The 13,410-nt window shown below is 28.5% G+C and overlaps 2 protein-coding genes across 2 annotated transcripts in view; both read right to left on the bottom strand.

Moving 5' to 3' along the window:
* The window catches only part of LOC105844161 (protein MFI), a 39,967-nt gene extending 32,442 nt beyond the window's left edge, over positions 1-7,525 (bottom strand). The window contains exon 1 of the mRNA XM_065790842.1: positions 7,329-7,525. Within this exon, the coding sequence (XP_065646914.1) occupies positions 7,329-7,380 (52 nt within the window). The 5' untranslated portion in view covers positions 7,381-7,525. The remainder of the gene's footprint in view (positions 1-7,328) is intronic.
* On the bottom strand, positions 502-4,344 carry LOC136076928 (zinc finger protein 862-like). Its single transcript, XM_065790843.1, has 3 exons — positions 3,965-4,344; positions 3,504-3,780; positions 502-3,271 (listed from the first exon to the last, which is right to left on the bottom strand). The coding sequence occupies exons 1-3, from the start codon at positions 4,208-4,210 to the stop codon at positions 2,487-2,489; spliced, it is 1,308 nt and encodes a 435-aa protein (XP_065646915.1). The 5' UTR covers positions 4,211-4,344; the 3' UTR covers positions 502-2,486.
* Positions 7,526-13,410: the final 5,885 nt, after the last annotated feature.

The following is a 13,410-nucleotide window of genomic DNA, read 5'->3' on the forward strand; positions in this document are numbered from 1 at the left end:
TAGTTCGCCTGAGTTTTGTTTTTACAAATTACATACGATTCTTTGTAGTACGACGAACAAAAGAAACAATTAAATCATTCAGTTACTATGACATCATCATAGATGTTTTGAGAACATTCAAGTATGTTTCCATGTTTGTCCGCATAACAATAAGTTTTAAAAATACACGCAAAAAAATTAAATTCATAACTTTAATCTTTACTAATTAAATGATTTTATATTGACGAATGCTTTAAAAAGATTCGCTAATATAAATTTGTTTTGTTTTAATACGTTGACTTATTGTTGGAGCCACACACACACAGATGTTTAAAAGATTTAATAAAATGGCAGAGTATAAACTTTTTAATAACATATTTTGATCTATATTATTAAAAAGTTTTATATATACAGCATATAATATATACATATATTAGCTTATACGCTGCCTTTTTATTAAATTCAACTTATTTATGCAATCGTATAACAAGAATATGACAATCAAAGATATCATATATATAATGCTAAATATATTTTCGTCCTTCAGGACTCTTAAGTAATGTACATAAATATAAAATTATGTGGGGTAAAATTTATATTACAAATTTTTTATCCGTCCGATTCAGATATAGAACTTATATCTTCACTGGTGCAGCTTTCTTCGCTACTATAATCAGTGGCAATACTAGCATTAGCTGAATCAAGGAAAAAAACTCTTCGCTTATCTAAGAAAATATCCACAGCACGACTTAAAATATCATCGCGTTCTTGTTGAGTGAAATTCGTGTCATTCCCTGCTATGATTATTGAGTCTTCCATTGTTGAGTGGTTCATCTTTAAACGCCTATCAGTCAAAATCACAGTCAAAATACTGAAAACGCGTTCGACAGCTGAATTAGAACCAGCAATACACATCAGAAGTTCAACTAAAAGACTCAAGTTTGGAAACTTAATTTTATAATAAAGAAAAATATTCTGCCATATTTGCAATGGTGTGAGTGCAGTGGTGTACTGCGCATTTATTAATAGTTTTGCAGCTCTCCATTCCGAAAGAACCATTTTAAAATCCATTCCTAATTTTTCTAGAGGGTAAAAAAATTCGTTTAGCAATAAAGATATGCTGGCATCACCATACATGCTGTCTGCTATCCATACTTGCGGATCTAACCAATCCATTGATTCGAATATGGGATTTAACAGCGAACTAAATCTATCGTTTATTAATGGCAGAATGATTTCAATTGCTAATTTTCTTACTTTAATGGCAGAATGAATACATTCAAAGTTAAGATTAGCCATATTGTTGAGTTCAATCTCAACAAACTCAGGGTTTGATTTTTTCAATTCGTTACCTTCTTTGAAATACGAAGAAAGAAGATTGGTTGAACCATCTTTTTCATTGATTTTAAACTTGAGTAAATATGAATCAATAATATTATCAATATCTTCATGGCTTAATTCCGCTAAGCTAGCCTTTGTTATATCCACCGCTGGTTTTAACTCATTCACCATTAACATTTGTTTTTCAAAAACCAATGATAATGGTGATAACTTTTCTAAGATGTCCAAATAACTACAAACCATACATAATAGTCTGTAGTCATGCAACCGTTTGGACAAAAAAATTTGTAAACTACTTGGGTATAAAGCTAGACGAAAACTTAGCCTGGACTTACCATTATAACGATTTATCTAATAAGTTGAATAGATCCCTTGCCATCCTGTCAAAGCTAAGACATTTTATACAACAAAAAACTTTAAAATCTATTTACTATGCTTTGTTTCACTCTCATCTCACATATTGCCTTTTATCATGGAGTCAAAACATACGTACTGTAAATCGCCTATTTATCATGCAGAAAAAAGCAGTCAGGGTTATTGAATTTCTACCAAACAATGCACATACATTCCCATCTTTTAACACACTACAAATTTTAAAACTGCATGATATTATCAAAATTGAAAATTGTTTATTTATTCACAGCTGCCTTAACAAAAAACTACCTCCTATATTTAATAAATGGTTTACTCTACGCAGTACAATTAGCTGCCAACTTACAAGAAATTCTTGCAGAGGTGCACTGAGTGTGCAAAAATATAATACAAAATCCTACGGCAAACATTCCTTTAAATACTCTGCATTAATGGACTGGAATCAAATTCAAAATAAATTAAAATCAATCCCTTTTAGCAATATTAAAAAATATGTTCTCAAAACCAAATTAAAATACTACTTGCTACATCAAAATAAATAGAAACAGCAATAGTATCACTGGTGATAATAGATAAATCACCATATAAATTATATAAGATACAAATATGAATGTAGACTAATTGCAACCTTCTGTGAGTGTATTATTTATTTTATTTGCTTCTTTTTTTTCTTTTCTTTCTTTTGTTTTGTTTTGTTTTGTTCATGGTCGCTCTCCTCGATTTAGCCTAGCTATATGAGAGTGAACCATCCAGAATGTAGACTGTACAAATATTTTTTATAACGTATAACATTCTTATGTAAAACATCTATATTTCTGGTAAATATATTGCTTTTTGTTGTTGTTGTTGTTGGACAATCCAGAAAGTTTAGCACGCATATCTGCTTTAGTGTCGCGATCAGCAAGAGTATTATCGAAACCCACAATAAGCGAAGGCCAATTATGTAAAAGTTTTGTAAAGCCGCGTCTCCTGTGACTTATAAAGCGCGTTCCAAATATTTTAGGCAACGTGTAAAATGTAATGTTCAAAGCCTCAGCAGCTTTTTTAACTGCGCATTTTAGCTTTCCAGAATTGCGAAATAAATTAAATATGGAAATGTAAAAACGTTCACACTCTTTATACTGGGAAATATCTTTCACAGCATCTTTTATTGCTAATTCTAAACGATGGTTTACGCAGTGAATTTTTATCAGCCACATTCTATCTTTTTTTAATTGTGTTAACACGCCATTATAAATTCCAAAATTAACGCAAGCTCCGTCGGCCGTAGCGCTTACAAGTTTGTATTTGTAAGCTGACGCAGTTAAAGGAACACTACCGGTTTCAATAAAAATGCTATCAATAGCCTTTTTAATGGTATTGGCATTCATACCACCCAAACTGTTCATATCAAGTAAAGAAACTACAAAACAGGCAGGGGTCCCTTCGCGTTCAACGCGCACAAGAATCAACTCTTTTTCATCCTTTGTTTTTCTAGCCTGAGAACCATCGGAAAGAATGGAGAAAAAGTTTGTTTCATTGACAATTTTAGCAACTTTTTCTTTAATGGCACTGGCAATGCATGAGATATATTCACGTGCTAAAAAAGAAATTAAAAACAATAAAATAAAAAAATAATAATAAAACTAATATTTTTCAAATTAAAAAATAAAATGGATAAATCAAAAGGATAAGACCATTCGAATGTAAAATCTTAAAAAAAAAAAAAAATTAAACTTTCATTATAATAGTAACGTAACTTTAATTTGATTTTTTCATTTGAATTATTTTATTAAATTACGAAAAAGAAACTGAACCTAAAAATCAATAACCTGCTTTATTGTTGTCTTTTCCTTGTAAAAGGAGTGCACCATTAAGTCTTTGGCATTTGATCAGTGTCTTGAAATGGCAATGTGGCATGCTTGGTTTTAGAGCCATTTCATAGGCTGTTCTAATCATCTTTAATAACGCTTCGCGGTTGTCTTGTGTAATAGTTAACAAGTTTTCCATATCGAGGTTAGCAATACAACTACTTCCAGGATCTTCTGAGTTACCATTATCAATCAGCACCGCTAATCTATGGCTTTGCCCTCTAAGATGGCGATCAACCTTTATTATTATCAAAGAAAAAATCACGGTTCAAATTAAGCAATTTTCTAAAAAATTTATTCACTTAGTAATATAATAAATTATAAGATAACTACAGTTATAAGTTATATAATGGTAGAAAAATTATGTTTAAATTAATTCCTGGAGTCACAAATTAAGAACAAGCTAATTATTTTAATTTTACCTGATACTTTGTCACCACACAAGTTCCCTCCGTAAACGCTTTCAAAGAATGATTTGATACTCCTTTAACTAAAGCATCCGTTAAAATTTCAGTTTTGTTCCTAGCACAAATCTTACACCATATTTTGACAACTAAGCCATTTTCTTCCGTGTATCCAATAACTGATTCTTTCCCCCACGAAAGAAAAGTTTTTAAGTTCTTAGATATTGGTTTACTATCTTGAATTTTTTTTGCTTCAGATGTCATTCTTACAAATTTGTTATACTTAAACTTAAATTTACTTATTTCTGTTTTAAATACTTATTAAAATGAAAAATAAAAAAAAAGCCCACTCACTATTCATAATCAGTGGTAAAGCAGTTCCGCTTCCTCCTCGTAATTTATTTTTACCTTTTGAGTTTAATCATAAAAAAATGCTTTCAGATAGTTTGACGTATTTAAAATTTGGTTTTGGTTAGTAAAATAAAAAAAATATATATAATTCATTTGGAATGTAATTTTTTTGGATACTGATCATTATAGACCGCTAATTCAGGGGTCTAGCACATTGCGGAATTGTTTTTAACATTTTTAAAGATACTGCTAAAAACAACGTTCTAACATTGTCATAGTAACTGAATGATTTAATTGTTTCTTTTGTTCGTCGTACTACAAAGAATCGTATGTAATTTGTAAAAACAAAACTCAGGCGAACTACGTAAAGCGCGAAATGGTTAAAAAAAGATTGACTTTTTTATTTATTAAATAAATCAACAAACGTTTGTTTATTAGAATCTTGTTGAAATAAATCAGAAGTACTCAAATAAAAGAAATTATACTAAACTCTTTGATAAATTGAATAACAATTGTTTCTTTATTAAACAATTATTAATAGTAAGTTTTTACTTTATATAAAAGAGTGTCGCTTAATTATAAAAGACGAAGTTTATTAATTATTCTAAACTTATTTTATAACAATTTAATCAGGCAGCTTTTAATTTTTGTAATTGTCTCTCATCGGTCCAGTTGAACTTTTTTGCGCTTGATTATTTTTTGAAATGTTCTCAAAACATCTATGAAGCCGTGGGCAAATTGTCGCAACTAAATATTATATGCGTGGTCAAGATCAGAGTGCGATCGCACGCCTTTCCCGACCAAGCCTGTATATATATATATATATATATATATATATACATATATAGAGAGAGAGAGAAAGAGAGAGAGATCTAAATCTAAAATAATCGCTAAACCAAAAGCGCTCATCGCATTAAAGGACCACAAAATCAATTTCTAAAACACAAAACCCTGCTGCCTATTAAACCCAGCAAAGAGCAAACTTGGCATCGTAAGCAAAACCTAATTAGACAAAATCAATAAACACATAAAAAATATATTGAAATTAAACCAGTGGAAAAATACTGCTGGAGTTATCAAATGGTTCAAACATATTAAAGAAAAGTAATACTGCACTTTTATTCAACTTGACATCATTGAATTCTACCCCTCCATCACACCTACTATACTAAAATATGTTTTAACGTTTGCGAAACAACATACAATAATTAGCAAAGCAGAAATCAAAATAATCAACCATTGCAGAAAGTCATTGTTATTTTTCAACAATAAAACTTGGTAAAAAAAGTCAACTAACGACTATTTTGAGGTCATAATGGGCTGCTTTGATGGATCAGAGGTTTGCGAGCTGGTCGGTCTGTATATATTAAATTCATTATTGGAAAAAGTTACCAACAGCTATATGGGCCTTACCGAGACAATAGGCTGATAGTGATGCATAAAAAGTCTGCCACACAAATATATAGAATCCGAAAAAATATAACAAATTTTAAAAAAAATTGGCTTTCAAATAGAAATTAGGACAAACCTATTAATTGCCAACTTCCTTGACATGATTTTTAATTTGGAAAAAGACTCAAATCATCCTTTCAAAAAACAAAACAGCAACTTACTTTACATTCATACTGAGTCAAACCAACCCCCACAAATTATCAAAAAAATTCCAATTGCTATCAACAATAGGTTATCTCAAAATTATTCTGAAGAAAAAATATTTAACTCGTCAATGGCAGAATACAACAAAAAATAAAAAAGTACATATTTTCATAGTTTTTTTTAAATAAACTTTTTTAATTTGTGTTTTCATAAATTATTTTTATTATTTTTAAATTTTTATAAAATTTCACTTCTTTTGAGACCCAATATGATATACTTTTGAAGTACCTTTTTTTTTTTAAATATTAGGGACCCATCTGATGTTTAATGGTCTTGAGCGACCCCTACAAATTTTTTATGTAAAAATTTTTTAAATGTAGTATTAATTTATTTCACATAACACATTTAAGGGGTGCCATCAGACATTTTCAGAAAATGTTGTTTTTAGAACCACCCTAATACATATGCGAGGCTTGAAACAACTTTTTGAGATAACAGGGCTCGAAACCTTTTTGTTCTGGACAATATGGCTGATAAACACTTAGGTTTGGCAGACATTTCATTTTCTCTATCTTAAAGATAGAGAAAATGAAACAACTAAACTTTAAAAACTAAAATTCGAAAATAAAATAAATTTATATTACATTTTTTTAAATGTAATATAAAAAGTAATTTTTTATTAATATAAATATACATAATTTTATTCATTTATATAAATAACTTAAAACTTTATAAACATAACTCTATGTTTGACTTAAGAACTTTATTAACATAACTGCTTGTTCAACTTCATTTTCTGTTTTGTATATAAAATGTAAAGTTTAAAAAAATGAAGTTTATATACTATACAGAATTTACTAATAACATCTGAAAACTTTGGAACACTTAGGAACATCTAATTTAATTATAAAATAAATGCACAAAAAATTTGAGTCTGACAAAATGACACTTATATGATATTTTTTACCAGACAATATTCATTGTGACTATTTTGAGCCCAGTATATATATATATATATATATATATATATATATATATATATATATATATATATATATATATATATATATATATATATATATATATATATATATATATATATATATATATATATATATATATATATATATATATATATATATATATATATATATATATATATATATATATATATATATATATATATACATATATATATATATATATATGTTTGTTGTCAGAAAGTAAAAACCATTAATTTAATTACAAATTAATTGTTTTTTAAAAAAACCACAAAAGCGTTAAATTTAATTGACAAAAAAACATCCAGAATGTTAGAATGTTTTAAAAAACATTATGATATATATATATATATATATATATATATATATATATATATATATATATATATATATATATATATATATATATATATATCATAACTAGTTTAAGAAACCTGGCAAATTGGCAGCTTCAGTAAGTCTTTTAATATCAAAAGAAGTAAACATTTCTTCAAATAAGTATTTTGTCTTTTTTAATACTTTTAGCTTTTAATCTCTCTATCTTGAACTCAACTAATTAAACAACTGATCGCACCATCACTATATTATCAACTGATTACACCATCACTATTACTATAAGTAGCATCTAACTATTGTTAAAAAAAATTCTAATACAATTAATTTTTAATAATATAATAAATTCTATAAACTATAATTAATTTAATTTATTAAGTTATAAACAAAATCATGTCATCTACAAAGTTTGAATAAATGAGTTTAAAACTATGCATTCTAAATGCTTAAAATATATTTATCAAAATTATGTCAACAAACTAAAAGTGGGTTACCTTAATATTAAAAAAAAAGTTGGTCACCCTAAGTCCCAAAAAATCTGATCACCCAAACACTACAACAAGTTATCATGATTGATTAACACCATTAATCTTCTCCATTTGGCGAGCACTTTTGCGCTCTTGCAGTTTTTTGCTCGCCCAAACGCCAGCCAATACTTTGGTCAGGGCATAGTCATAATATACATAGTCTGGCCAGTTGAAGAGCGCTTTTGTTTATCTTATTGTTAGCGTTTTTTTAGAACCCAGTCTACTAACTAGTGCACACTGTTTGTAAACAAAGACTTGTTAAGAATAATATTTACAAAAAGGTTGTTAATTTATCCTTGGTATTTGCAAATGCCTGGTGCTTATTGTTCCATTTTCGGTTGTGGTACTTCTCGAAGAAATAAAGGTGTTTCACTTTTTAAGATACCATCCACCGATGATGATTTCAACAAAGAATGGAGGAAAAAACTTATACACATTATAACTAAAGATAGAGTAATTGACGAAAGCCTAAAGACCCAAATAAAAAAAAAAATATTGTTTATTTGCCTTTAAAACAAACAGAACATATCCGATCTCTTTCATGCAAAGTTATTATTACTAAGGATGAAATTTGTAAGGCATGCCAATGTCTTCAGTCTCAAGAAAAAACATCTTCTCAAAAAAATAGTGATAAATTACTTATTCCAGCTAAACTTAGAGCTCCAATTTCTAAAACTGCACCAGAACGTGTTAAATTAACCCTACAAAATTATCGTTTAGAAAATAAATTGCTAAAAGAGAACATAAAAGAAATGCAAAAGGAATTAAGTAAATCCTCTTGTAAGTGATGACCTACACAAAGACTTGGTTTCAATCATATCAAAAATTAATAGGACAGTCACTCCATTTATGAAGCTATTTTGGGATGAGCAGCAAAAATACTTAAATACTTCAAAACATGGAATTCGTTATCACCCAATGATTATTCGCTATTGTTTAGGTCTTGTTGCAAAGTCAAGTGCAGCTTATGAGGAAATTCGTTTTAATGAAAAAATAGATTCTGGATTTGTAATTTTACCAAGTCAAAGGCGTTTAAGAGACTACAAAAACTATATCCAACCACAAAGAGGATTTAACCATGAAATTGTCAATGAATTAAGTTTAAAGGTAAAGGATTTTCCTGAGCAAGAACCGTTCTTGCTCAGGAAATCATTCTTTTATATGATGAAATGAAAATTCAGGAAAATTTGGTTTGGGATAAGTATTCTGGTGATCTTATTGGATCTCTTAAGAAAGCTGATGAAATATCCTTGTTTTTCTTGTGAGAGGTATTGTAAACCCTTTTAAATATAATTTTGCAAACTTTGCTACTACAAACATCCAAGCTATTCAATTGTTCCCTTATTTTGGAAGGCTGTCAGTATTTTAGAGCTTTCATACAATCTTAAAGTAATTGCTACAACAAGTGATGGTGCCTCATGCAATAGTAAATTTTTTAGCATGCATTTTCATTTGACAGAAGAACAAGATATTAATACAAATTTTAAATTTATCTATCGCATCAAAAATAAATTTGCTGATGATGATCGTTTTATATATTTTATAGCTGATCCTCCACATTTGATAAAGACTGCTCGAAATTGCCTTTTTCATTCTGCATCAGGTAAAGGAAGATATATGTGGAATACTGATAATCACATTTTGCGGAACCACATATCTGAATTATTTTATGAAGATCTAAACTGTGGCCTTCACACTTGCCCAATTCTCTTCTTAGAACACATTAGGTTAAGCCCATTTTCCAAAATGAATGTAAGATTAGCAGCTCAAGTACTTAGTTCATCTGTTAGCACTGCTTTAAAGGCATTTGGTCCTGCTGAAGCCTCTAGAACTGCTGAATATTGTCAGATGTTAAATGATTTTTTTGATTGTGTAAATGTGAAAAATATTACAGATTGCACTAGGAATCAAAATTTTCCAAGCCATTTTATTTGATGAATGATGAAAGGCTATGTGGTTGACTGAAGTCTTTTTAAAATACTTTGAAAATTGGAAATTGTCTATAGATCAAAGAACTGGAAATTTCACTAAGGCTGATTGGGGGAATATGTTTTTATCTTGGCAAACATACATATTGTATAAAATAATTGTGTGTGTGTGTGTTTGTATATATATATATATATATATATATATATATATATATATATATATATATATATATATATATATATATATATATAGGTTCCCAAGTCTTGAATACTATTTTTTAGTATTCAAGACTTTGCATAATAAGTGGTAATTGGGGCACCAAAAGGTACATTGTTAACCTTTAAAATTCTCTAAGAGGCTGAAAAGTGACTCTTAAGTTGAAGTTGTGTTACAAAGAAAGAAGAGGCTAAAATAAAATTCTTAACATTATTTATTTCAAAATTATTTTAATAAAATAGTAAAAATAAATAACTATTAAACTAGTTTTAATTGTATAACATTTGACACTTAAAATTAAAACTTACTTAATTTCATTTGGTTTTCACTTTATTAATCATTGCATTTCTCCATCATGCTGCAATAGAGTTCTTATGCAAGAATATGTTTTTAATGACATTTGTGGCTATGAAAATAACCTTTTTTAATGTCTATTTTTTTATCTAAACTATTCAGTGGAGTTCAAAGTTCCTTTCTTGATTTCTTTTCTTAATGATTTTGTTCTTTTAATCTTAGACTTGATTTTATGCAAGTTTACAAGGTCCTTTGAATAGGAAAATGAGCGAACACGAATATAAAGAGTTAAAAGATGAGTTAGAAGATTGAGAGACATTTGTTTTGATACTTTAGTACAAGAAACATTGCAGATTTTTGAGAAGTGAGATAAAACCCCAACATCTTGAAGTAACTCTGTAGTTATTTTGCTGCAGTCAATAGTTTTAGTTAAAGTTTTTGTTGATTTTCTAAGCTAGTAAATTTTTTACGAGTATCATGATTATACTCATCAAAATAATTAGAATCATTTTCTACAATTTTTCCAGCCAACCGAATTGAGAGTGTTTCTTGACAAAATCTGGTTTGCCAATTTTTTGAATAACGTATGCTTCGATAAAAAGTACTAAATACATACCCACCCAAATGTTCAATTAAACTTTTTTCTTTATCTGTCAACTTAATTTCATCATCAATAACTAAAACTGAGGTGGCATTATTAGACTTAGTCAAGTGAGCCAAAATGTGATTTGCAAGGTCATATCCTACAAGAGTTGAAGTTTTATCTGTAAGATTTTTCATAAAACCTTTCTGACCAGCAACTTTGTAAAATTGTGGATAAAAAACTTCCGCATCACCATTAAAATTTTCAATAACTTCCTTTATTAGATCAAATGAATGCTTTGCATCATCTTTAGAGAAACTGTACCTTGAAAGCTCATCTCTGATATATGGAGGGTAGCAAAGATCGTTTTGCACAAATTTAATGCTTTTTTTAATGAAAGTTATGAACTCGCCTGCAGTACACGCACACTTAATATCTGTTGTTGCATTTGTTTGTTTGAGTCCTTTCTCTGATTTGCATTTTTTCACACACTGCTGGCAGTTAAAGTTGTTTGAAACGCTTCCATTCTCAATTTCTGTAAGAAAAGCATCGACGTCATTAAGAAACTTACTTTTTTCAAAAAAAACGTCTGATTCTAGATCTAATATAAGAGAATCAATGGACTGTTCCTTTCCAAAGTTTGCCCTTTTTTAGATTTTTTTGCACTTATTAGTAGTCTGGGCACGATAAATAAACTATTTTCAACATCAATTCAAATTTTAATTTTTAATTGTTAAAAAACAAAAGAATCTTGCGAAAACGGCCCAACTGGCCAGACTATGTGTTATTATGACTATGGTCAGGGCTTTTTTTAGCGCTTGCCAATAATTTTCAAGTGTGTTTTTAAATTGCAATAAATCTTTTTTTTAAATCAAATTCTCATTAAAGAGGTACAAAAAACAAATATTTTTTAAAATCGCGCACACCAAACAAATAATTAGCAAAAAAGTGCTGGCTGGACAGCAACCAATGCTGTCCCGCCCGCACTTTTTTGTGCGCTGGCAGGAAATTTCAAACAGAGAAGACTGTAGCACTAGTAAAAATGTAAGAATATTTTTTTAACATTTTTGTAATGGGGATAGATTACTATTATTAGTCCAGGGGAGTGTCTAATATTTAAAAGTATTCAAAATGTAGCTATAAAAAGAAAATTCTACTTTTATCTATACACATAAGAGCTCATAAAACATGTCTTATTTATATTTTAAAGAAATACGTAACAAACTAAACCCAACTTCCCTCACCACCTTAATTTGACATAAGTTTATAGTGTCATAAAAATACTCACCGCTTCTTTTTCAATTTAACAATTTTTAATAATAAACTTTTATTTGTTTTTATCTTTTCTAAAAAATGTCTGCAGTAAATCACATACTCTTAAAAAAAATTATTTACTTCTGCAAATGCTCGTTTGAAAAATGTCAACAGTTGTAAAAATTGCATAACATTATTTGTTATTACTGGTACATTTTTAGAGGTAGATTTTCTTTTAAATACAATTTGTTTTTTTGCTTTTTTGTTTTTAGTGTATTTACAAATATATTTAAAAAACAAACTTAAAAACATTTTTTGTCACTTGTTTTTGTCGTGTTTTTTTTTTCCTTCCATCTCCAACTAGGCTGCAAGCAACCACTATTACAGTTACTGTTACTGAAACATAAAAAGTTACTGGAAGAAAAAAAGATGAGATTTATAGAGCAAGATAACAGTTGACAGACAACTACAAAATATTGCAAATTATATGAATCAGGAAAACAAGATGAAGGAAGCATATTCCAAAGAACTGATGTTCGAGGAAAAAAGCTGGACAAATAAGAATTTTTAGAGCACTTAGGAACAGTCACAGTAAAAGGATGAGACTTAGTAGAATGATGAGTAACACAAGAATGAACTTCAGTAAATGGCACAAGAGATGCTAGCTCTTTAGAGCAGTGCCCATTATAGTATGTATAGAAATGCTCTTTAGAGCAGTGCCCATTATAGTATGTATTTGCTGCACAAGCAGGTCAAACTATGTTTACAATGCGCTTTTGTACCTTATCCAAGAGTGAAAGGGCATCATTGGAAGATCTATCCTTTATATGGCAACAGTATTCTATACAATGATGGATTTGAGATTTATAGAGATAAAGAATAGAATCTGAAATAAGAAAGTCGCGAGCATGATAAAGAGATGCAACTTTAGCAGATGCTAATTTTGCAATTGTTTTGATATATGGTTTCCAAGAAAGATTGAAAGTAAGAGTTAATCCTAGAAGATGAAGGGTAGATGACTCATCAAGTACATTACTGTTCATAAATATTTTGAAAATATAGTTAATAGTAAGTTAGCTATGATAAAATAATCAATTCTTGGATTATTTAAAATACTAATAAAAAAAAAACTACAAATTAAAAAAAAAAGGGTTAAAAAAAAAAGGTTTTTGTTTAAGCAATCAGATTAGATATTTAAACTAAACAAATAAAAATCTTAACGAATGATAAAATAAATAAAAGAAAAAGTTAAAAAAGTAAAATTATAAAAGTTTATTTTATTTTAAAGTTTCACTTCATGGAGTTGAAAAAAGATGGAAGTTTCAAAGTTATTTAATCTAAGCTTAATTACTTCAAAACTTAATTATTAAAAAATTGGTA

This window comes from Hydra vulgaris, chromosome 02 (assembly GCF_038396675.1).
Source record: "Hydra vulgaris chromosome 02, alternate assembly HydraT2T_AEP".
Classification (NCBI taxonomy): Eukaryota; Metazoa; Cnidaria; class Hydrozoa; order Anthoathecata; family Hydridae; genus Hydra; species Hydra vulgaris.